Below are 26,801 nucleotides of genomic sequence, written 5' to 3' on the forward strand. Positions count from 1 at the left end.
TAAAGTTTTAACATAATAATTATTATTATTTTTGAATACCCTTACCACAAGTTATTTGAAATGGTCAATTAAAGAAATATTAAAAATTAGAAACATTTTATGTAATGGTTACTTTAAGAGTACCCTTTATTACTCGTTACGTGAGTCAACAAGTCTTGCCTAAAGAAAGTTTAAGTGTTTACATTTTAACTTTAAGAGTTTAATGCCCTAAATTATTTAAAACAAACAATAAATAATATTACACGATTTTCGTCTAGTTTATCATTGTTTTAAATTTATTTAATAAAATTGATCTATGGCAAAAAATTTGTTCACTTTTTTTTACAATTTGTTTGTTTTTGTTTGAAATATGCTTTGATTTGAGTTTTTATTATTTTTCTCTTTATTTAATATCGTGAACGCCGTATGGAAATATTTTGGGATTTTTATTAAAAAAATGGACTTAAGAAATAAATACGCTTCTATCTCACACATATTTGCATGGATTTTATATAGCATATATTACTAAAGTCGGAATTAGTTAATGTGTAAATTTAGCGAATGTAGAAAAGGTAAAGGCGGTAAAAGTTTTTAATTACGTTAGCGTACACAAATCGCAAATCAACGTAAAACACAAATAACACAAGTTCAATCCCCGATCGGCAAATAGTTTATTTATAACAGCTAATATAATATTTCTCTTACGTTCCTACCGTAACTATTGTGAGCCTGGAAAATTTTAAATTGAGAAAGATACGCATTTAGTCGTGTTACGTATATAAGCAATTCAGCATTAATCACCACATTTGTTGTTGATTTCAACGTAAGTTAAAGCTGATTTAAGGCTCAGTTAGACGGTAGGTAACGTAAGAAATTAATTCGAAGCGAAATTCACAACCAACCAGACCTGCTTATTTGATAGCAACGATATAAACAAAAACGGTGTACTTTGTTTATTTTGTTTCTATTAAACACACAAGTTTGGATGGTGGTGCATTTCGCTTTGAATTAATTTCTTACGTTACCTACCGTCTAACTGAGCCTTCAGTTGTGGTGTAAAATCAGCTGACCTGTCCTGTTCTACCACACAAAAAAATAATGCATTTCATACTTCGTGCTGAAATTGAAAAAGGACACGTAAGAACCAATCGCATTGTAGTTGCTTTATATAAATATAGAAGATATATGGAAGAATAGAAGAAACATCAGTGGATCCAAACATTGAGCAATTGTATTTTATTTGGTGATCGGATTGAACTTGTGTTGTTGTGTGTACTCTGACATAACCAATCACATTTTCTATATTCTGCGAATTTCACAGAATTTCGAAATGGAGTAAACTCAAACTGTTCGAATGCTCGAAAACTTCGAATTATTCATCGAAAATTTAAATTGAACATATCTTATATATTAACAAATTATATGTGTACTATGAACAGTTGCTATATATTATATATATATGTGCTATATATATCACATATATTTTATATTAGTAAATATGTATGTTTTTAGAATTTTGAAACATATTTGTACAATGCGAAAGCTCAGAGCCATGTTTAGAAGCTATAATTAAGAATGTTAAGACCATGTTTCTCAGTTTCACAATAAAATCACGAAATTACTGAAATTTGCTGAAATATTCGTGAGGAAAGTAGTTTTATATCTCTTAATATAAATCAATTGATAAACTTATTAAAAGAACTTTATTTAAAAGAAGCCAGCTGATTACTTCTAGACTAAATAAATTAATTAGTTATTTGCCTGTAACTCCTCGCGTATGTCGGTATTCGAAAATAAACACGCGAGTGGTCGAGAGTTAAACATAATCGCTCTGTAACATCTTCACTCTTTTACTTTGTATATTACCACAAATTTTAAACTGTATTACTGAATATAGTGAAACTTTAACTAACACTAAGTTTGATCTATACGAAATAATTTTTAATATTAAAACTGAACGTAACTAAAAACTGAGTTATATAAATAAACATATCTGCGAAAAAGAAACTATTTATAACATTTAAAATATATTTTATATATTGAAAATTGACTAGAAATAATTTTTTATTATAGAATAAATTGTTTGAAATCTTTGTGTTAGCGCGTAGGTTTTATAACGAATAATTTTATTTACATTTACATTATAAAAAGACATAAATTATATTTATATTTCGTACAAAATAATTGTTACGGTTACACTCGAATAGATGTCCTCTATTCATAGAAATAAAGACATAACCAGTGATAAGTAATCTAAAAAAAATGTAGTTATAAGTAATATAACTCTAATATACATTTTTGAATTTTATGTTAGCAGTGAATGTAATATGGGTAATGTACATAACTTTAATTGATTTTTCAAGTAAACTACTGTAAAGAAAGGCGGTATATTCCCTGCCGATCGTCAACCCATCATAAGATGTTGCTTACATATAATTATCTCTAGCAACTAATCTAAATTATGGGGTGGTGAAGTACTTCTTCTACCCATTATAAACGAGGTAGGACTGTGTGCAGATATGCTATCCAGGTCAAGAGGTATTTCGCCTTTTTCCAACATACTACTGCCATCTTGTTTCATCATCATTCGCCTCCACTTTGCTCTTGCATTTTGAAACCATACCTAAAAGTTTAAAAGAAATAATTACTAAAAATTGAATAAAAATAAAATACGAGTAGAACATAATATCATAAACTAACAAGATGTAAATTCTACTTATATACTAATGGTTTGATTTAAAGTCAAAATTGTTATTTCTAATTTCTACTAGACATGTTAGTTTAACTTGAATAGTATTGTTTAATACAATTCTATACTATTTAATACTATGTTTAATTTAATAAACTAAACAAATGTTTCTAAAGTTTAAATAAATGTCATTACTGCACATTTATTTAAAATTTCAATTTTTTCGCCGCAAAACCTTGGCTAATAGGTGCTACAATGGGTTCAATAGGTAAGTGCGATGTAGAATTTTTTCGTCTCACTCCTCTGGTACCATTGATTTTTCACCATTCCTACAGATATTATTAGTAAAATTACGTAGGGTTAAAGATTCAACTGGAAAATTTACTTCGAATCACAAAGTAATTGTCGAATTATAACAGACCCATTGCAGAAAAACTACAGACGCATTGTTACGCTGTTCACCAGTTTGGAGGAATAATGTACTGGTATAATAACAAATTGCTTAGTATGTGTAGTTATCCCCTAACCAAAGAATGGGTTTCTATTTGTCAAAAAGATAGTAAACATTGTCGATATATCTTCAATTATCAATATGTGTGAAAGACCGCTACTAAAGAGTTGATGTAGTAGTATTTCGTTCCAATACTTTATACCTGAAACTATGGTTCAGGGTCTTTCTAGTGGAAGTTGACGCTATCGCAGTTTGAACTCGAGTAAGTCTTACCAAAAGATTAAAAAGCGTCCAAGCCTGTATCAACACTGACTACTCTGACCAATGTCAGCTAGTGTGAAGCAAGAAATAACTGATGCAATGATGCATAGCTAGTCAGGCTGTAATCCATTGCAATGTAATAATTCTACAATAGTTAGATCAATTACATAATTTGTCCGAACTTACTAAATAATCAAAAGCCGCCAATGCTACATAATTCAGATGATTGTAAACTAACTGTAGAACCAGTGTGTTAGCAAACAAATTTTTGACATAAAATTAAAACAGATCGCTATGGATGTAGACCTTGGATAGAATCCTAGTAAATAGAATATCGGCTCTGCTTGGAGGCAGGTGAGATGACTAGCCATATTTTTGTCATTTTATCATAACCACGAATGCTATTAACAACCTTTTTCGCTTTTATTGCATAAAAAAACTACTCTTCCTTTACCAAACATAATCAATTCTTATTCTATTTACAACTGAAACATTTTTAAAGAAGAAACTATCGTATTCCATTAGACAGAACTGGGACCTTTTGAATGTCTCCTCAATGTTAACTTGAAGCAACCTACTAAATCAAAAAAAAATAAAACATCTTTAATAACCAACAGACAACCAGCAATGCAATTTATGTAATTTTAAACTAGTGTTTTTAAAGGTCTCCGACAGTTTTATATACTGATCACGATTGAAGTCTTCCTCTGGTCTAGTGGCAATTTTTCAAGATTAAACCGTTTTGCAGAGCCTGATGAATATTTCAGTTTGTTTGGTGAGGAAAATCGACTCCCAACTTACGGTTTCTAGATTAGTTTTCAAATATACTTAGGTGAAATAGCCATAGCCTTAGCAAGCTTTCCAATTTTTAACTCGACGATCATCCAATACTATTTGATATACTAATTGAATATTTTTGTAAATAGTAAGAGTTTTTGGCCACTTAAAATGATAATCAAAAACTAAGCTAGGATAACTATGATGTCTTCCATCTTGTTATGCTTTTGGATAGTACATACTCACCGGAAACTTAATATAATTCAGATAAAATTTGCGTCGTCAATTATTAATAAAATACAAAAATTGTCTCCCTTAAAGTCAGTGAATTACAAAAAGGATTTTAAATAATTGTATAGTAAAAACAGGAAGTATACGTACATATGTGCAATGTTTTATCTTAAGACTCTGTGCACAAAATCAAAAAAAAAATCATTAACAGATTCAACTGCGTTATATTTGTTTTTAAACTGTAATTATAATACAAAAACTTTTCTTGTTCTAATTTATATCTGATTTAATAGAATCTAAACATAAATAAAATTTTGTTCAAAGTTATCTTAACGAGACTTAAGCTCTCTATGACTAATTATATTAAATACCAACCTGTAGTACTCTTTTTGGCAAACCAGTTTTTTGTGATAATTGTTTCAGATCTTTCGCATCTGGATTGTGATTTATTGCAAAATAAGATTTCATAGTTCGTAACTGATGATGTTTAAAAGACGTTCTCATCCTTTTTGTTCGTGATGATGAAGTTAGATGTGAGGCTCGACCATAATCAAGGTATTCAGTGCTCAAATCTGTGTTATTAAATAAATAAATATATTAAGTATTATTTAATTAACATTTAACACATCATAAGCGCATAATGTAGACTATATAATTAATTTGTAACTAATTTTGTTCTTAATGACCTTATTCAATAATTTTTGAAAATAATTAATATCAGAATAATTGAAGCGGATTAACTAGCTGAAAAATGTTGACGCCCTGTCAACTATATATTGAAATCGGCTTAATATACATAACTTTTGCTCAAAATGTACTCGGATTTTGTAAATAAAACACACAAATTTAAATTTTATTTCAAATTTATTTTATCTCCTTCAAAATATGCTCCTTCTGAAGCGATGGCATATGTGTGCCAACGCTTAACCCAATCTTCCATATACTTTTCGTAGGCCCGTGAAAGTATGGCTTTTAGTTCCTTTAGCGAATTCTCTTTTACCGATTTAATCGACTCACAACGCTTACCACGAAGGGGCAATTTGAGTTTCGGAAACAGGAAAAAGTCGCACGGATCCAGATCTGGGGAATATGGTGTCTGAGCGATGACAGTGGTGCAGTGTTTGGTCACAAAATCGCGTACAACAAGAATTTCCATAGTAAAAATCGCTAAATGCACTTGAGGTAGTCTCACATTAACAGCTGCTGTAAACAAACTAATTGACAGATGGCGCTCAAATTTGTACCATATGTCAAGAAAGGGTGTACCAACATAACAAAAATTTTTGAAAAAGGTCTATTACTTAAGGAGTAGTTAACAAACAACAAAATTCGGATACTTTTTGAGCAGAAGGTATGTATATTTTGGTATGTCCGTGGTAGTAGTTTTTTCACGTTCAGGTAATAATACCTTTTTTTCAATATGCCATTTACAATAACAAATATTGTCAGTATAATGAAAACTGTAGTCATATGATGTCATATTTGCGTTCTTGTCATGTAATGAAAACGCATTTGACACACCAGTTAATTTTAATTGTCATTTAAAATGACATAGTGAAAACATGGCATAAGAAAATCATACAAAATTGACTACAATTAAAATTTAATTTAACTTAAACCTAGGTTGGTTAAGAAAAAATACATTTTTCTGCTTATCCAACTGTGGTTTTTGCGGTCATTCTGAAAATAGGTATTCTTTTATAATTTTTATTATTTCTTTTGTTTTGCTTCGAAAATTTGATTGCGATAATTCTAATATAATACAAATTCTAATAAGTAATATATAATCCGATCTTTACTGTATATATATATCTTTTTACATATACTATATAGGCAGAATATGTTAATTTTCATCCTTTAGCATACATTTCGACCAGTTTATATTTAACGTTGGCTTTACAAAAAATTGTACCCGTAGTACCCTAAACGGCTTATAAGCTCCCCATGAATTTTAAAACTATTTCTTATAGCTCCTGCAATAAGTAAAATAGTAGAATTGTTATCGCCTAGTGAAATTGTCGGATATTTGCTAAATTTTTACATGTAAAATAATTGTTACTTTTCTTATAGACGCCGGTAACGATCCATATAAAAATTATTACCATATACTTGAAATGTATATCAAGAGCTAAAATATATAAAGGTGATAAGGCTCCAGAGAAATCATTTGATTTTGATCTTATTGGTTAATGTTTAATAATGGAATAAACACAACCAGAATGAAGTTTTTCCACTGATTTTGTTTCACCCACATTTGTGCTACATAGTACAATATTGATCTCACTGCAACTTCATATAGTTCTGGCTTTGTTCTGAATGATAATTCTTTGATAGAATATTTATCCACTATACCTTTTTGCGTTCCGTTTATAACAACCGGTGCCAGATAACACATGTGATTGACGGTTGTTACTTTGCCACCGACGTCTTCGTCAAATTTAAACTCTGCGACCTGAGGGCTGCTTGATATCGTTATTTATTTGTGAAGTTGACTAGATGCTCCTTTACAAATAATATAATTAAAGACAGCTATAGTATTTGTCAAAACTTAACTAACTTTAATACTAATCATTGTTAGTATATATTCTATATATTCTTTATTCTATATTCTATATATTCTATATATTCATGCCGTTTCGATCAAAAGCCAGAACTAGGGAGCTATTTATGCTGAACAGAAGTGGCATCCGACTTGTCACAGGATTTCTAACTGGACACTGCGGAGTTAAAAAACATTTATTGAATCTAGGTATTATTGGAGACGATAGCTGCAGACTTTGTTACGAAGAAGAGGAAACAGGAGAACACATTTTGTGTCACTGTGATTGTCTTGCAAGACTCAGACTTCGCTACTTATCCACTGCCTATTCGCTTATAACGGAATTAGGCAACATCTCTCCAAAGGACATATTGGCATTCTTAACTGCTACTCGTCTATGGAACTGAAGTGGGTATGTCACAATAATCCTCGAGGATGCAGTGACGCGATGACTAGTTCCCAAGTTGTAATAATATTTCTAGAAATATTATTACAAAAATTTATAATAGAAATATATTTCTATTAGCTTCAACGAAACTAATAGGGTAGATACTATACGTTTTCAGTATTTCGAGGACATTGTTTTTAGGTGACCTGTAAAGATCTTTTACAAATCTTATTTGCTTAGATTTGAAAAAACTTTAAATTTAATTGCTTAAACAATAAAAGTTTTTTTTTATTAATAATAAACACATGGAACTATTTTAAGAAATGTTGTACGAAATTAATTAAAAAATTAAAAAAAATAAATAAATTGTAAATTGTAATAAAAGTATTTAGTGTCAAAATTAAGCAATAAGTAAAAAAAAATATTAAATTTTCAAATTATTAAATTTTTTAAATAAAAGACAATGAACTTTTAAATCAATATGTTAGTGACAAAATAGGTTATGACTAAAAAGGTCACGCGTAGACCACTAAGGTCCATTGTCTTAATTAATAATCAGTCTTAATTTTTTTTTTGTCTTTTTTTTAGCGATAGTGTGCATCGTTTAGGATGAGCGTGTTTTTAGTGAATTTTATTAGGATTTCAACAGAAACCTCAGGTAGAACTGACAGTCCGGTAATTCGAGAGAGACGGGTAGTTACACAGCAGATACTCCAACGTTCGGCTCGTTGCATTTCCTACAAGCATCGCAGTGAATTAGGTTTAGTTTATGTGCATGTGATGCGACAATGTCATGTCAATCCAACAATTAAAGTTTTACAGTTCCTTCGGCTAGACGATATAACTTTTTCTCGTATATGTTAATGAGAAATATTTACAAAAAAGTTTTGAATTTCGTCTAGTTAGAGTATTGATCTAAAATTTTTAGATTTTGGGCTAATAAAATTGGTTATTGAACCACTGTGCGCGGGTATTTTATATTTTTGCTTTGTTTCATAAATGCAGACGATACATTTAGTTCCGTTGGGTGCTCCAACAATTGGTCAAACATTAGCGTATATCAAGAGTCAAACTGTCAAGCATTAATTTGTTTAAGTTTTTGTGCTATGCGGACAATTGTCACTCGTGCACTTTTCATATGAAACTTGTGAAATTTAAGAAATCTTATATGTGAATTGTTAACGATTTATCTTCGATATGTGCCGCATATTTTCATGCGATATAAAATATTAAAACTGATCGATAATTTATATAGTAGCCATCAAGCAAACCACATTCACATGTGAAGCAACAGATATCAAAACAGCTGCTTTTGTTCATTTTTTGTTTCGTTGCAAGCGTATATACCATACAGTGCCGAACGTAATTATTGGCACAGCAAGCAAATTGTAGTTTAGCATTATTTGTTTCCTGTTAATTATGCGATTTTTCATCAACAAAAAATTTTTTTAGATAAAATGTTTAATTTGCTTCTAAATTCATTTCATTTCATTTCATTTTCTCTTATATTTAATTTTTTAAAATAAAAAAAAAACCAAAAAAAAAAAATAAATTTGGCTGAACAAAGTTATTGCCACAGCGAATGCAAAAATTAAAAAACAAATTTAAAAAAAATATCTTCGATAACAACTAATATGGGTTTAGGTATAGGCACTGTACATGGGTGTAGGTATAGAAAGATGGCAAGCATTTGCAAGAAACTTTGGGCGTGTGTTTTGTTGTTGTTCATTGCAAGCTTGCGCAATCTATGCATTTCGTGCACCTTGCAATGAGTTTCCAAGACAGAGTGAAAACCGCTGATATGTTATTTGCATTTTTCATTAAAATTTATATAAGAAATGTGGATGATGCGGCTTGGTTGTGAAAGAGCCCCATAATAAAGGGAAGTGAAAGTCTTATATATGCCTTCAGTATCACATTTTTCTTACAAATTTTACTGCAATGCAACTATACAGAATATTTTCATACGATTTTGAGAAATGGGTTCGGTTGTAGCAAATGTGTAATTTTACGCAAAATGTGAATTGTTTTTGTAGGTATAGAAAATTTGAAACTTTTGAGATTTGCACATTTCACTCACACTTGAAGGAAGAATTTTTTAATTTTTTTTTTAAAGGAAATTTAGAACATCTCTGAATAATTGTCATGGAAATGTCTAAATAATAATTTTTTATGATTACTTCAATGATTTAAGAGTATACGAAAATATACTGAATTATGCTTAAAAGTGCACTAAAAAATAAATATTTTATGGCATATTTTGCAGGTTAAACTGAAGATGTATATATTTTAATAATATTTTATTATCTTTCTAAACCGATTAAAATTTTTAATTGTTTTTAACCTACAGGAGGAACAGCGGAACGCGTTTAAGAGTTAGCATTATAAACACTTGGGAAAATTTGATGTTATACTCAAACTGTTAATACATGTAAATTTTTTTAAAAAATATTAAAGCAAAACCATTAACAATGCAAATGATTGTTATATATGTACAATTAAGAGGTTCTTTAGCTCTCTGCGGACGAACTTGATGCTATTAAGTTTAAGCATTTCTCAGAATTTTTGTTAGCACAAGTTTTATTACCAGTTTTATGGCTGTTATGGATCAGCGCATAAGCAAAAATGTTTCTGATGAAATGTGGCGCCACCACTTCATACGTTAAGTGAAGATATTGGCAAAAAAAAATTGTTTTATATCTTTGGATAGATATGGTAGTAATATTTATTTATCGACACAGGTCTTAAAACAATATATTCAGAACATTTAAAAATAGTTCAATATTATTTTATTAGTACGAAATGATACCGTAAGGAGGCTAACGCATTCCTTGTCATGAAGCAAAGCGAAAATAAATAAAAAATGTTGGCAATAATTGACATAAGACAGACTTCGTATTATATGGCATAAGTATAGTATAAATATACTAACTATTAACTAAATATACTGACATTTTTGATGATTACTACTGTGACTCGAATAACATAAATTACAGTAATTTTTTTTATATTAAACAAAAACATATTTGTCTGGATTATCGAGGACATACTGTATAAAAATTATAATAGTGGCATAACGGCTTTCAGATGTTGGTTTATCCCAATAGACCTTCGTACTTTAAAATCTTTGTGAATTAGTAACAATAATTCTTTTTTTGTGTAAAAGAAACGTTTTCAAGTTTTTTTCAATTAATTAAAAAGAAGTTGAATGGTGTCAACAACACTGCAATTTGTAGTCCATTTAATAATAATGATAATAATAATAAAAATGTTTGGATACGAAGTAAATATGTAGCACAAATATGGGAAATATCAAATTTAGAATGTTAACTTCATATAATATGTCTTTAATATTAATACTTGTATTATAATATATAAAATTATCTTTTATAAGATCTCTCATAATTTTGTAGGCCAGCTTTGTTTAAAAAATGCGCTGAATCTATTAACTCTAGTTAGGCGAAGAAAAACAATTCACTAAACACTTAATTCAAATATTGTTTAATATTGTAGAACTTATATATTTTCAACACAAATAACTATATTTAATTTTATAATTACCCATATTGGCAGTTAGTGCTTCTATTTCTTTCGGTTTTCTTTTTCGCGGTCTTCCTTTTTGGCGTGGTGGCTGCGGTAATCCTGGCATAATATGAGATGAAGGGACAAAAATGTTACTAGGAACAATGCGATTAGGATCTGAATGAGGACTCGATGAATCATGATGAGGTGATCCAAATTGGGAAACATAGGTAAAAGTTGAATTTGATAAATTCGTCGACGTTTCTTCCTCTCGTGCTACTGCATAATGGGTTCTGTAATTATATCTTATATTTGCTATACTAATAAAAATGGTTCAGTTTGCATACCTGCAATAAACTAGTGATTCAACAATTCCAAATTGATCTCCTTTTGTAAGTGGAGATCGACATACTGCACAAGAAAAGCAGTTAACATGAAATACCAAATTTTTTGCACGCATCACTAGTTCAGATGAGCTTATACTTGCTAGACAACGAGAACACCGCCTTGTACCAAAAAAACTGTCGACAAAAAGACTTTATCAATTGATTAAATTATTTAAATAAAATAATATATTTATTTACAATATTACAAAGTTTATCTACTGAATATGTAATGACAATTATTTTTACCTACACTTTTTTTCCCATACATGAGTTTATTTAAAATATGATATGATATATGTATATATATATAAAGGTATATTCATATTAATGACGTCAGTCTAGAGATTCAACGAAGAATCACTCTTACCAACAGATGTTACTTTGGACTAAGTAGGCAATTGAGAAATAAAACCCTCTCTCGACAAACAAAAATCATGCTCTACAAATCTCTTATCATGCCTGTCCTGCTGTATGGTGTAAAAGCTTGATAATTACTAACAGTGATGAGAAGGCGTTAGAAGCATTCGACAGAAAAATTACACATTGGCGACGAGTATCGAATTAGATGGAACGATCTATAGCTGTATGAGCTATACTGCAACATTGACATAGTTAAACGCATAAAAATTCAGCGGCTTCGCTGGCTTGGTCATGTCGTGCGAATGAAAATAAGTGCTAGAGCTACAAAGGTGTGCGATTGGGTACCCTCAGGTGGAAAATGCGGTAGAGGACGCTCGCATTTTCGGTGCAAGAACCAGGTAACCAATGATTTGGGGCGCTAGTTACTACTAACTGGTGACAACGAGTAACTAATCGGGCTGACTGGCAGAGGTTACTCGACGCGGCCAAGTGATTAAGTAATATTCATATTTAAAGAGTTATTGTAAATTACCAAAATAAATGATAAGTTCGCAAGCGAAACAAAAATGCAATCCTTTATGAATCTTTTAATCTTATTGCATTAAAGATTTAGTTCATATAAGCTTCTAGGTTTATGCATAGTTATATATCTGAGTTTTAAATTTTTTTATTATGATATAAAAACTATTTTTAGAAATGATCAAAACTTATGTACAAAACTATTCTTATATTTTTATATTGTTTTCGATAGGAAAATAATTCGTCATTCTTTGCTATCATAATATATGGAAATAAAAAACGGAAATAATTTCACCACATGTAACGTTTAATTAATTTCACTTTACTTTCGTCGTTCACATATACTTTAAATCTGAAAACGAACACGCAAAAAGTTTGCGTGTTTTTATTGCTGCGCTACAAGTTTTAAATTATAGTGAACCGAGAATCATGTTACTGCTTCCATTGCGAATTAACGGCAGCAGTAGCAATACCGGTAACTATGATGATTAAAAGAGTCTTAAAGAATTGTCGGCGAACTCACGATTATTCGTGAGAATCAGCATTATTATTAACTGAAATGGAATTCTTATATTTAATTTTAGTTAGTTTAATCACATCATTCGTGTGTTATGACCGACAGACAATACCATTTCATACTCGCATTTATGTGCTCTGGGTTTGAAGATATAGATGTATAGATGTATAAAGAAATCAAAAGCGTTCATAAATAAACTACTAAATCATGAACTTTATTTAAATACTGTATGCACTGACGAATGGTTTCAGAGATGTTGACTCGACAGTCAATATTATTTACAAAATAAAAAGTATTTGTTTTCTTTTATGAATTAAAAAAAATAAAATAAAAAATCAAATCTGTTATTTAATGATGGGAGCGTGGCGATACTTAGGAATTATCTCTGCAGGATAAAATATTTATTCCGCCTTTTTGAAAAACCACATTTTTCGAAAGCAAAGGAGACTAGGAAATTTGATGTAGCAGTGGTAGCAGTGGAAGTAGTGGTGGTGAGATATGATGCTTTTTTTAAAAAAACAAATGTGGCGTATAATCCTGTATATGGTTCACAGCATGTTATCATGAACTCAAATATCATTACGTTACCTTCTTGTATTACAAACCCAATGAGTGCTCTTCGTTGGGTGAAAAATGCTGAAGCGGTGTTTTCGAAATGTAGGTATTGTATTACAAAATTAGAATACCTTCCATTTGAAATAAAGTATCCGATCTGATGTTAGCTATGTACAACATTCTTACGGTATGATTGAAAAATTTGAGAAATCGGGAATATTTTTACAAATATTACGAAATGAACTTGAATGAAATATGTTTTTATCTTCAAAAAATTAAAAACTTAGAAGATAAGGGTTAACTTCAGCTTCGGCATAGATTTATATGTATATAGTTTTCTTAAAAAACAATCACTTACTTATTTATTACTATTACTTTGTAAACAAGACTATTTGGACAATAACATTTGGTTAAATATAAATGGAGAAGTTAGATAGATAGAAGCATCTGAAGCGACAGTAATTTGTGTTATGGATACTAAAAGAATATGAATATAATATTAAGTTTTCGTTTAACTTAGCAAAATTTTAATGAAACTCGGTGTAATTTCAAACCCCGGGACAGTATTCTTAAGTGGTGTACATTACATCTAACATTAGTCTAAATTTTTCATTGATTTTCATTGTATTGGAATTAAGCATATCTAAAACAATTATTTGGCTACTAAAGAATGCATACACGGCTAGTTCCGCACCAGTCGAATGACGACTAGAAATTGCTCACAATTTAACATGCGAAGAATATCATCAAGGAATTTAAAAAGATTAAAAAGTTCCTTTTAAATATTATCTTTGATTATGAAACGTAGTGTTATGAATATGATTCAAAAACCAAGTGCTCAAGTTTTCATTGGAAGTAGTCAGATAAGCTAAAAATAAAATTTGTTTAAAGAACTAAAAAGTGAAGCAATATTGCTTTTTCAAGAATATTGTTTAAAAACGATTCGTTCTGGAATCGTTAACGGATAATATTTTCTTAGGAGTTTATAGTGTTTGATGCATTGTATTTGTCGTATTTGGATAAAAAGTTGCATAGAAAGATGTCCTATTATGCGCCATCTCATCGTTCACCTTTTTTACCTACAAATCATATTTTATTTGTCAACAACTTTTCATATTCATTCGGTTGCTGAGGAAACAAAGCGTTTAAGCATTTCTAAGCGTGAAGAAGCTAACCAGAAAGCTTGTACCGAAATCTTGAAGGATATCTTGGCAGGCGATCTGAAATACTAATTTGCAATGTTTTAAGACTATGTAAATCGCTATATTGAGTCGAAAGAAACTACAGTCATACTTTCATAATTCGTAGTACGATTTAGCAAAGAAAAAATTCGACTAATGGAGACTTCGAGCTAAAGATTTTTTTTGTAATTTTATGTAATTTGCTTTCTAAACTCTGTTGCACTCTATTTAGTTCGAGCTATAGAAATTCGAGTTATGGAATTTTGTATTTTTGATAAAATTTGACTACAATTACTTGTCAATAACTTTCCATATTTTCAAAAATATGATGAATATAAATACCATCCAGAAAGCTTATAGTGACATGCCGAAGGATATCTTGGTAGACGATCTAAAATACTAATTCGAAATGCTCTTCGACTATGTAGGCAAACAGCTTTATTGAGTCGAATAGAAATTATTCTAAACAAAATAAATCGGTTTTCGAATAAACGTTGTTGATATTTTTATTTATTAAAGATCTTGTTTACTTAAGTACGCATCTCGAATAAATAAAAATATTTTAAAATGTCTCACAGTTATATTTTATTGATTCTACATGATATTGTTTGTCAATATCTTTTATTTGTCGAAAAATCAGTTTAAATGCGGAATTTATCTCATATTTATGTGGAGCGAGATAAATAAACAGATATATATAATTTTTATTATTAGAAAGCAGTTTGGACACAGTTTACTCAGGTCAATATTTACGTTTTATAGTATAATCCTTAAAAATTCATAACCTTTTTATTAATTATAATGAAGAAAAGATATTTTATGGTGCTTTCAATTGGTAAATCTGTATTCCATCTTGATTTACTTTCAATCTGTCAAATTTTCTTGCCAAATTGAACATTTTTAGAGTAATCTAATATATCGAAGTAGTGTTAGAAGACATTCTCAAATATCAGTACTGTATATACCAAATTCCATTTGAATACCTTTATTAAAAACGGAGAAACCTCATATCCGATTGTTAAGTTTATATCACAGCTATAAGAAATAGGTGTCCAATTTCAATCAAATCAAATGGTGAACAAATGGTCCGCTCCCGAAAAGTATGTGTGTAAAGTTTCATTGGAAGAGTTCAAAAGCTGAGAGAGTAGTTTGAACTGAAAAACTATATATATACTGTACTGATATATACTTAATGGTATTTCCGACGTTTCCTTTAATACGTTACGAAAATCTTGACAAACCTTATATACCCTTTTCACATTTTTTTGTGTAAAGAGTATAAAAAGATGTTGGTAGGGGCCCCTTAGTTAGAATTTACTTATAGGCCGAATGTTAAACATTTCGCTCGATATTAACCAATTGAAAATGAAAATTGCACTAAAAGTTAATTTTGATTGGAAGTGTACCCCAGATTTGCCAATCCAAAACGGCATTACTAAGCAAATTTAATTTTAATAATTTAACAATTTTTATTTGAATATAAAATCCTATTGACTTTGTAACTTGTGTATAGTCATGGAATTTCAAACTACATTGCAGCCTCAGACTCAAAACACTATATCAAACAATTTTGAAAAAAGGATCTTATGTTGCTTTCAGAAATGTAGAAGCAGTATTTTAAAAGTTAAATTATAGGAAGAAACATATTTTTATATTTATATATATTGATATTTTTATATTACATACTAAATTACAGTATATATATTCTGGTTACTAGACCGAAATTCCAAACTCCCTTATACAGCAAACTTATTGTTTATAAAGCAATGTTAAAGTCCATATGGCCAAATGATATTTATTTATGGGACTGAGTCACTAGATCTAACTACCGATAATTTTATATTTACAGCAAAAGATAACAAACACTCTTTGACATGCTTCAAATGGAGCAGTTAGCACAACCACAGTAATAGAAGATGTGAAAGATTTAACTATCATATCTTTGTCCCACCTAAACTATTTCGCAAAGGAATTACTGCAATCTTCAAGGACCTGAACAGATTTCAACCATATAATTTTATAGAAAATATTTTAGATAATCTTAAGTCAAAAAAATTAAGTAGAACAAGAGTTAAGAGCGCTGAGTGATTTTTTCCCAATGTCAATGTAGATGTAGATGCAAATAAAGAAATTGGAAAAATTCAAATAAAAATACGCAGAGTCACAATTTGGATTTTAGTCGGATTTTTTAGTTTTATAAAAAAGCGATCAAGGCATTATTATAGTCGAAACAAATTATATATGGACTATAAGACCACTGATGATGAGTACTTAGCAATACTCGGAATGGTCAGTTGTATGGTCAGCCAAATTTTTATAAATTAACTAAATTTTTGTCTTTGTCTTTTCTTTGCTATTCGAATCAGTGTAACTTTTAAATAGTTTCTTTTCGTCATAAAGACGCGTCGCTCTCGGCAAGAAAAAATTAACATTAATTATTATATTTTGTTTTCATTAACTTGGTATTGATATTGGCATTATATGCCATTAAAATTAAGTAAAATAATTAGTATTGCATATGTGAATCTGAAAGTTTTTTTTAATCACAATTGAGAGAATTACCGAAAACATTGAGTGTGCACAAATCCACCTAACTCACAAATATATGTATCTGCGAGTATGCATGAATGTCTGTATGTTTGTTCACTACACATTTAATAAGTTATAGTGAAGATTGAATCGTAAAAGTGTACGTATGAATGGATGTGGTATGGTATACCACACATTTAAAATTTATAACTGATGTGTCACATGAGCTGCACTTATCTCAGCAAGTTGGCAATTCTAACACTTCGTATTCGTGTGAGAATTCTGCGGTGAGTTGCTTAACCAAACTACATGGATAAGCGATGTGAATATCAGATTTCGAGCTCTTGAAAACATAATCATATATTAGACGATGTCACTTTGACATTTTGCCTACTCTTTTACATGGCAATAATCATAATTCATTTTTTTAAGAAAGTGTAGGGAGGAAACGCTTGGAAGTTAGGGAGGGAACAAGCATGCCAGTGTTATGTCAGAAATTTAAATTATTTATGAGTCTTTTGGTTAAAAAGGGGACAAATGTGTGCTCGGAAGAAAAAAATTAAGATTCAAACTCTTGTTTATAACAGCAAAAGACACAAATAATTTTATTTTGAATATACGTTGTGTTTTGTTTTTATGAAGCATTAAGTATTCCACAATATGAAATGTAAGGTGCAATGTAATCTATTGTAGATATATGGATAAAATTGAATGTAGTAATTTTTTATAAAGACTATTTTTGAATGAAAAATATTTGAAAGAAAATATTTTTTCTTTAACGATATTTATACTATAATTAAAGTATATTTAATCAGAGTTGTACGCTATTTTGGTGCTGTTTTAAAGTTAATAAACCATCATTTATTTGGAGCTGAAAATTATTTACAATTCAATGCTAATGCTAAGTGAAATTGTTTGACTTAATTTAAATTTAAAAAATTTGTACTTTTGAAATTTTAAGATTATCACACGTTCATATCATGCTTTTGTAAATGTTATCAAATTTCTTAATCAATTCATATATAGTTAATCTACTGAAAAGATTACAGCTGATAAACGCGTACAGTTTGCTGTTCATTCCAAGTTGCAAGTCTCGGTGGAGTCGAGCCTTTATTTCTCAACTGCACGCAATGGTAGGAACGAGTATAAGTGCAAGGCTTTAGCCTCTTTGTTATTTGTTCTTCGTGCACTTTTAGCTTTCAATATTTATAATAAAAGAATACACGTGGAAATTGTTATACACGTACTTTTCAGGCACATAACTTTAATCATTCACCAGCTTCTTGTGTTTTCCGAAAGCAGTCGTTCTTATATAACAGCATTTTGGAACTCTCCCTTTTGTTAAATTTTTGAAAGTCATAATTTATTTCAGAAGCTTCACCTAAGATGTGCTATAAACATTATTTATTACTACTAAAAATTATTATTATTATATGTATATTATACAGAACTGTTATTTATTTACATTCAAAGATTTAAGTTCTAAAAACTATTCTGCTACTGTTTATGGTATTTTAAATATTTTTATGTCCCATTTATATAGGTATGTGACTTTTAAAATTATTATAAACGGTTTATATTACTAAATTTGAAACAATATGTAATAGAATTATTAGAATATACTTCTTATAGAACAGTCATGACTCCAGTCATTTCAGAAATCAGTGGCATTTAAAATAATTTGAGTCATTGCTAATGTTATATTGTACTACCATATAGGTAAATTATAGTAAGTGTAGGTAAACATGACATAGGTACATATGTAGAGATAGGAAGTTCTTTAAATTGTTCATTACATATATAGCACTGGAGTATGCTTACCTAAAATAATCACTTTTACAGTAAATGTTGCCATCTCGCGAGTAGCATGATGATTCCCGATCCAACGGCTGTCGACACGCGTAACATTGCAGACAGTTAACATGCCACCGCTTTTCAACTGCGGAGAGGTAGAAACGATCCTGAAATGGAAAAGTGTATTGTAATGACCAAAACATTTTATAAAATAATACATTTAAATAGTTTTAAAAAATGTGAACTTATAAAACCATTTCGAACCAATAAAGAAGATATATACAATAAGTTAAAGTTGCGTTTTTACGGGATTTGAAAAACAATAGAAAATAAAACAAAATTATTTTCCCAGTAGCGCAAATCACAGAAAGCCCCTAAATACTGCATATTAACTGCATTATTATAATGATTATTTTCAGGAAAGATATGAATATGTATGCATTAAGACTGCTAGTTGGAGCATAAGGTGCATACAAAATCTTCGTAATTGTTTCTATGCAATATAATGTATTTCAGTCAATGACAGCATGGGTTGATTTTTTATGATGGTGAATGGAACCTATGTTCGTTTAGGTCAACATTATCAACGGATACCTTGTGGAATCTACTGAAGAACCACTTCTGGGTCTTGTTTTCTGTTTTGTTAGAAACACTGTTTGCCGTGTTCAATTTGTTGTCATTAGAGACAATGCGCAGAAGATATAAATGTTAACTGCATAATTTTTGAAATGAAGAAGTTTCAAAATATTCCACTCTTAACCAAAATTTTAAATTTTAATATTGTAAATACATTATAATAAAATTTTTACCATGGTTATGCAATTCATATGCAGTATTTAAATGGGTTTAGTATGCAAAATCGTATCATATTTTGTTTATCGAAAATATAAAATATGTTATTTTTTTGCGCAAACGAAAGAATTATTTTCTGATTTCTAATGCTAATGAAATACTTTTCCGATGCATTCTAATAAACAGTATGTTCCAGAAACAATAACACTAGCAACAAAACAAAAGAAAACCTAAAATATATTTTTTACACTTTTCTTAAAGTTTTATATTATTTTACTCAAAGTAGTTTGATTCCGAGTCAATGTATGTTTCGAAATATTTTTAATACTGATCTACCGGAATTGCTTAAGTATTTCAATTGAACGGATGAACGGAATAGTAAGAATACGATTAGTTTCTTTTTGCTCGATAATTTTAGTTTGAGAAATAGTGAAGTGAGTTTGGCGGATGATCGCTGTGTGACTTTCGAAAAGAAAAAACAATGTATATTGCTGATCTAACTTCTAATCAGATAATGAACTCTTGTAGTGACTTCCATTTCTCACTTTAGCGTTTGGATTCTCAAGTAAAAACTTAATAGTATATAGTTTTCGATATCTTTATTTTCTCTGTGTACATCTTGCAGACATACAGCGATTGGTTTTTTTTTATGTTCAATGTTCAACTAGATTTTGGAACTTTAGCATCACCTTTAAGGCCCCCTTGAACGTCATTCATTCCCGTACATATTTTTTACTATTCGGTAAGCTTCCGTGAGTATTTTACTCAATATAATATATTTTTTACTCTTCACTCTTACTAATTTTTACGACCGATGTGCTCAGAGTGACATTAATATAATGTCAAGTTACAGCGATAGCAAATAGTTCACGTATCATAATTTATTCATAAATGTAATTGCGTTTAAAATTTTATAAGAATTTACAAGATGCTTCCATCATGCAGGTTAAAAAATATGTTGACCAACTTAAATCCGTGAAATCCGTAGATTTCATTAAAACTGTGCCTGTATGGATGAAAGATTTGATAATATTATGATACTGGAGTTCAGCATCTTAAAAACATTAATTAATCTCATTAAATATTTGGATATCAAAAGAGAACTATTTTCAATTAAACAAATATGATCTTGTCAAAAAAGGTTTTCGTTCTTTTCATTTATATAGAGGAAAGCACTGATCAAACCGTACTCTTACAGAAATATTTTTAAATTCTCCAAAGGTAATTTAAAGTTGATAACACATTTAATTACGGGACATTATGGTCTGAAATATCATCTTCATAAACTACGATTATCTGCGGAATGCAGATTATGCCTCGAAGATGAGGAAATTACTATACATATTCTTTGTGACTGTCCAGCTTTAACAACGCACAAAAAAAAATTATTTCATATAGTATTTCTGTCACCAGAACAGATGAAGTTCTCTAGATTTTGTTCTGGACTTTGTCCACAAAGCTTTAAAGGGCTTTGTGTAATCAATAGTGAAATTGGTGCAATAGGACTGCTCTGGTCACAGTACCATCTGTTGAGCGATTCAGTACTGATAAACCTATTAATTTAAAAAGAAAATTGTTTTTATTTCACTAACACTCACTATTTGGTTGTCACTATGGTTGAAATTCAGGATCAGATTTCAAATGGATCGGGCATATATATTTTGATTATTTTTGTTCAAAGAGAGATATTTTGGATGTTAGGTGAAATTTTTTATAAAAACAATTGATATTTATGGTAATTAAATGTTCTATTTAGGGGTTATATATATAATAATTAAAGAAGTTGAGGTATCGTTACCAATAGTATGGAAAGTTTATGTAGTGTAAAATTTATATTTATATTATTATTAGTGTAGGATTATATTAGTTTGACTATTATTGCTGGAACTCTATTGATGTAAATCTCTATGTATCTAATATGCATATGTCTGGAAAAAACTTTGCTTCAAAAATCAAAGAAATACTTCCTATAATTATAATTAATATACAATAATTATATTATTGTTATGAAAGGAAAAATGGAGTGTTTGCCGCAATTTACGATTTTTTTATTAACGGTTGTAATTTAACGTCATTTTTAAGACGGAAGTGACTATTGTATTTAATAGAGACTAGTATATTTCATGAAGAGGTTTTTTTTTTGAAAAGTAGTGAATTACAACAACAAAAAGTCTTTTTCATATTATATTAATTAATTGAATTTTTGGCTGAATTTTTGGTATTGAAATTTAGGTTAGGTTAGGTTATACCGGTGATCCCTAGTGGATCCACTTAGGCCTTTTGGCCCATTGTGATGCCGTATATAAATACTAAAAATCTCAGGGTTTAAAACCACCTAGAACCTTTTGCGAAGCATAAAATGCTATTTAAAGCCCGATCCTGTAACTGGTCCAGGTCCTCAAGGAAGGGGGCCCCTAGAGTACTAAATCGCCGACGTGCAAGAGCTGGACAAAAACACAACAGATGAGATGCGCTCTCATCGTCCTCCCCACAGCTACGACAGATTTGGTTGAAAGGAAGACCTAGTCTTCTAGCATGGTTCCCTAGCTTACAGTGCCCTGTAATCAACCCTACCAGAAGACCAATGTCCTTGCGGGACATTTCAATGAGAGTTTTCGATTTCCTTTTATCGGAATGATCTGGAAGCCTAAAGAAGGAAGATTTGTTCAATTCCTCTGAGAAAACTCCACTACCTACACCACTACTTGTTTTGGAACCGTCTGTGAAAATGGTTACGCCCTCATCTAAGAAGGGTCCACCTGACGTCCATGCCTCTCTAGATGGAAACACGACATCAAATTTCCTGTCAAAGTTGAGAGTGGGTGTGATGTAATCAACGTTTTTAGGAGTAAAATTGAAAAGATTTAGAATGGAGGCATGACCATAGTCACTGTCTCTCCATTGTGAGGTAGCTTTTAGTCTTAAAGCAGATGAAGCTGCCATTTGTTTACTAATAATATCCATTGGCAGTAACTGAAGCATCAAATCTAGTGCAATGGATGGTGTGGTGCATAGCGCCCCGCTAATACAGAGTTCAGCTCTACGCTGAATCCTGTTAAGTACTGAGCAGTACGAAGATTTATCAAGAGCTGTCCACCATACCGTAATACCATACATTAATATGGGCCTAATAACAGCTATATATAGCCATTGGGTGATGCGAGGTTGAAGACCCCACTTCTTACCAATAGCTTTCTGACATAGAAGAAGCGCAACATTGGCTTTTCTTCTTGAAATTTAACAATTAAAAATAAAAGAAATAAAATTAATTAATTGAATGTATAATTAATATTCTATAGCTAGTTTATGATTTCGTTGTAATATAAGCACAGCAAGTGTTTGTTGTGCGAACACAAAAGTTAAGTACGGCTTCGGGTCAGTTGGTTAAGAAGCGCTGACTCTGAGTTTCAAATTTGGCAGGGCAAGAGTTCGATTCCTGATACTTGGAGTCTTAAAAAAAATTATTTACGAATAATTAAATACAAGAATTAATTCCAAGACCACTGATGATGGGTAAAGTATCTCTGTAAAATTCTGCGGGACTTTCTGTTTGGATTTGTCGTTGATTCATTTGGATTCAACATTATCATATAGACATCAAAATTAACTTCACTTTCATGATAATAGGTATTCTCCGAAATTTTTTGTTCGCACTATGTTATTAAAGACAATTAAGAATCCGAAATCACAAAACTTTTTATAATTATTTCTTGCTATGGACATTTACAATTTTAATGTATTTCTATAATAAAAATACGTTATCAATATTTGCGCTATACACTACATTAAACTTTCTTAAAGGTATAAAAATATAGGTGAAATAAATTGAACCTTTTTTATAAGTTGCTTTTAGAATTTGTAGTTATAGCATTTTTAAAACCAATTCTAATTTAATATGATTCACCTCCGAGTAAACATTTTTTTTAAATCTATTATCTATTGTTGATATGTTTTAGGTTATGATTGTTTTCTCTTCCATAAAGAATACGATCAATTATTTTATATCAGTCAAAATAATAGTATCTCTTAGATTCTTCTTATCTTTTAGATTGTTATTTTTGAAAATAATCTCATATAGTATTAGTAACATACTTGCGAAGCCAATACCAAAAACCTGCTTATAGCAAGAGAAGAAAACATCACTAACAAAATGTCGGATGAGAAAGGAACTTTGAAATAAATTTATCCACATTAACTATTTCAGTTTGTGATATTTCTAAGATAAATCTAATGCCAATTTGTTTACACGACAAATGAAATAGTTGTGTATTATGTTTTTATTATTTGTTCATTAAAACAAATTTGAAATATTCAAAACACAACAGTCGATTTAAGTATAGTTTTCGCTTATAGAGAAATAGGCTGTTTACACTTTTTTACCTGTATAAATCGTCCACATCCAGCGCAGTCGTCGATGTTACGGGGCAGGTTTGGTTCCGCTGTTGAATCTGGGCTACTTGGTGGTCCATATGGTTCTGTTTTAAATGACATTCCGGAATTAGTCTCATCGTTCACTTCAAGGCTAATACCACTAGATTTTTGGGTGGAGTATTTACCAGAATTTTCCCTAAAAACGCCAAGTTCGGCTACCTTAAAACTATAAATTTTAATTTTATATTCATTGTTAAAATGGAAACGGTTTGATGTAAGCACTTACTAACCTTTTAAATGATTCAACAAGTGTTGATCGAAAAGGCTTTGTACTATGATCACAAACATCGGTGCATGAAGAACAGGAAGAAAAAAGTTGATGATTAATATTTGTACCTGGAACAGTTTCATAGTTACTTATAACTTGTTTTGACCCAGGTGTTGTGGAACTTTTTTCCCTCACTCCTGGTCCGAGAAATCTTGCGCTCTGCTGCTATAAATATAAATAAAGATAAGCTAAAAAAATTTCCATTAAAATATAGAAAAAAAAAGATATGAATAATATTTATATTACATATATAAAACAATGAGTTATACAATAGATCAGCACATATGGTATTACCACATGATTCTATTTTAATTTATTTCTAATATTAATAAAACTAGAATTTAAAATTAAATGACCAATTCCTTAAAAGTTTACAATTATTTTATGAAAACATCAAATTTTAAAAACTATTTTACTATTTATAATTTTTTTAAAGAATTATGAAAAGTATTTTTAAGAGATATAGAGTTCTAAACTGCAATAAAATACATACAATATATAAATTGATTCTGTTTTTTATATATTTGATAACTTTATGGCAATACTAATGGCAGAACATTTTAAGGATTTCAACAAAATGAGAAATCCGAAGAACTTGAAGTCCAATTTGCAATTACTAGAAGCTGTAATCCTTAGCTTTGTGCTTTCCGAGGTTAAACACGAAGCCGGCTTGTCGACATAGATATTCAATTTTAGTTACTTCATAGAAAGTAGTTTGCTGACGCTAGATTACACGATCTTAGCAGCCTGGCAATAGATCCATTTTTAGAGATTATATTGTCAACAAATTCTTCAATCAATAAGTGCATTTTTATTTTCTTCGTTTTTGAAGCAGAATAGCCATCATAACCCAATAAAATCTTATGTTAAAATGTAGGACGTAAAGAGCGATATTGCACCTTCAGTTCTTGCATCAGTTGAATTTTGTAAGTCAAAATTTAGCCAAAAAACTATTCAGAAGGTCAGTGGGTAGATATAAATATGTTGTCAACGATCTTGAAGCGATGAAATTAAGTGTCCCTCAATATCAGTACATATTCTATACATTTATAGTGATGAGTTGGTGGGATTAAAGGAGTCTGAAAGCGTGCGCTGAAAGCTTTTAATATGGTTTCGAATAGCTAATTTGGTCGATTATGTTGATTGCTAAATTGGTAAGCACCTGAGATCGGTAAGAATACACTTATTCTTATACATTTTTAAGAAGTTGACTTTGTTTTAAATTTAAAAACAACGATACATGGGGCGCAACTGCCGTATTATAAGGGTCACAATTAATATTTTGAGCCTAATTATAAAAAAATATATACTTTTGCATGCGTTTGAACCATTTGTCAAAACATTTGTTAGGATATTCTTCAGACACCTTCAAAATATGGTTTTTAAATGCAACAACAGCTTCTTCCTCTGACAAAAATCATAAGCGCTCTCTATGTATATTATTCTTGACGTTCGGAAACAAGAAAAAGTCGTTGGGTACTAAATTAGGACTGTACGGCCATCAGGATGACCCATCAAATCGATTTTTTGAATGTTAAAATAATGGTTGTTAGACGAGATATATAAGCACTCACATTGTCTTGATGGAGATGAAGAATGATCTGACGGCGCTTGTTTGTTTTCTGTATTTCACTGAAGACTTCTAATAAACAAATGGTTGTATACCATTCGGAATTGACCGTTTCACGTTCCTGTAATGGTATAGTTGTCACATGACAAGTTTTCCAGAAAAAACAAGCAACTATTTGTTTCAAAATGCTTCGAGCGCGAACAACTTTTGTTGTATTTTGTTCATCTTGAAACACCCATACAGTAGACTGTTGATACGTCAGCTGTAACTATCTTATGTACGTCTTTTGAAGCACCTCCACTGTACTTCTTGAGCATTTGTATGTACTAATCGACACGAGCGTCTTTTTGAGATTTTGTCAAATGATGGGGGATGGGATCTAACGAGAACAAACTTTTCTCACGGCTAAATGATCGTGCAATATTTTATATATGCTGGTAGAACTAATGCCTAGGGTTTCACCTCAACCTCATTCTCATAGTATGTCGCATGATGATCTTGCATTATCATTTTATGCACAGCATCAATATTTTTGGGCACAACAACTGATTTTGGACGAATCAGTTGTTGACGAATTTCGCAATGAGCAAACTGCGGCCACGATTAAAATCATTGTGAGCGTTTTACAGTGGCAAGGGATGGGGCTTCAAATGTGAAAGTAAGTTGATCGATGCACTCTTATCTTTATAATCTAAGTCGAAAATCGTAATAAATAATCGCACGAAAATTTTCTAGAGTTGATTGCATTTTTTCGCGAACACTGAATTCACATATCACTGTAAATATGAATAACACAAATAACGCTCTTTTGATAAATAGTCTAAGATAGGTTATCGTTAATTATATTAAACTTTCGTATGGAATGTATGGATATCTGACAACAATCTGTGTTTCCAAGGCTCAAAATATAAATAATGAACCCCGTAGTTAATATGGCACGGTACAATACAGCATGGTTAAATCTATCGTCACTGTCGACGAGGTGCGTTACGACTTGGCTGTGTCCTGCCATTTAAATGCCGATATATCTCATCGCGCAATCACACTTGATCCACTAAATTG

The 26,801-nt window shown here is 30.4% G+C and overlaps 1 protein-coding gene across 1 annotated transcript; it reads right to left on the bottom strand.

The window, feature by feature from the left end:
- Positions 1-2,161: 2,161 nt before the first annotated feature.
- On the bottom strand, positions 2,162-24,334 carry LOC119684729 (protein apterous; the record flags this gene model as incomplete). Its single annotated transcript, XM_038098830.1, is given in 7 exon segments — positions 2,162-2,602; positions 4,764-4,960; positions 10,877-11,130; positions 11,185-11,358; positions 18,706-18,845; positions 23,851-24,067; positions 24,132-24,334. Coding segments are annotated over 7 exon segments (1,359 nt in total), but the record flags the coding sequence as incomplete, so codon positions are not given.
- Between the last annotated feature and the right edge of the window lie 2,467 nt (positions 24,335-26,801).

Source organism: Teleopsis dalmanni, chromosome 2 (genome assembly GCF_002237135.1).
Source record: "Teleopsis dalmanni isolate 2A chromosome 2, ASM223713v2, whole genome shotgun sequence".
Classification (NCBI taxonomy): domain Eukaryota; kingdom Metazoa; phylum Arthropoda; class Insecta; order Diptera; family Diopsidae; genus Teleopsis; species Teleopsis dalmanni.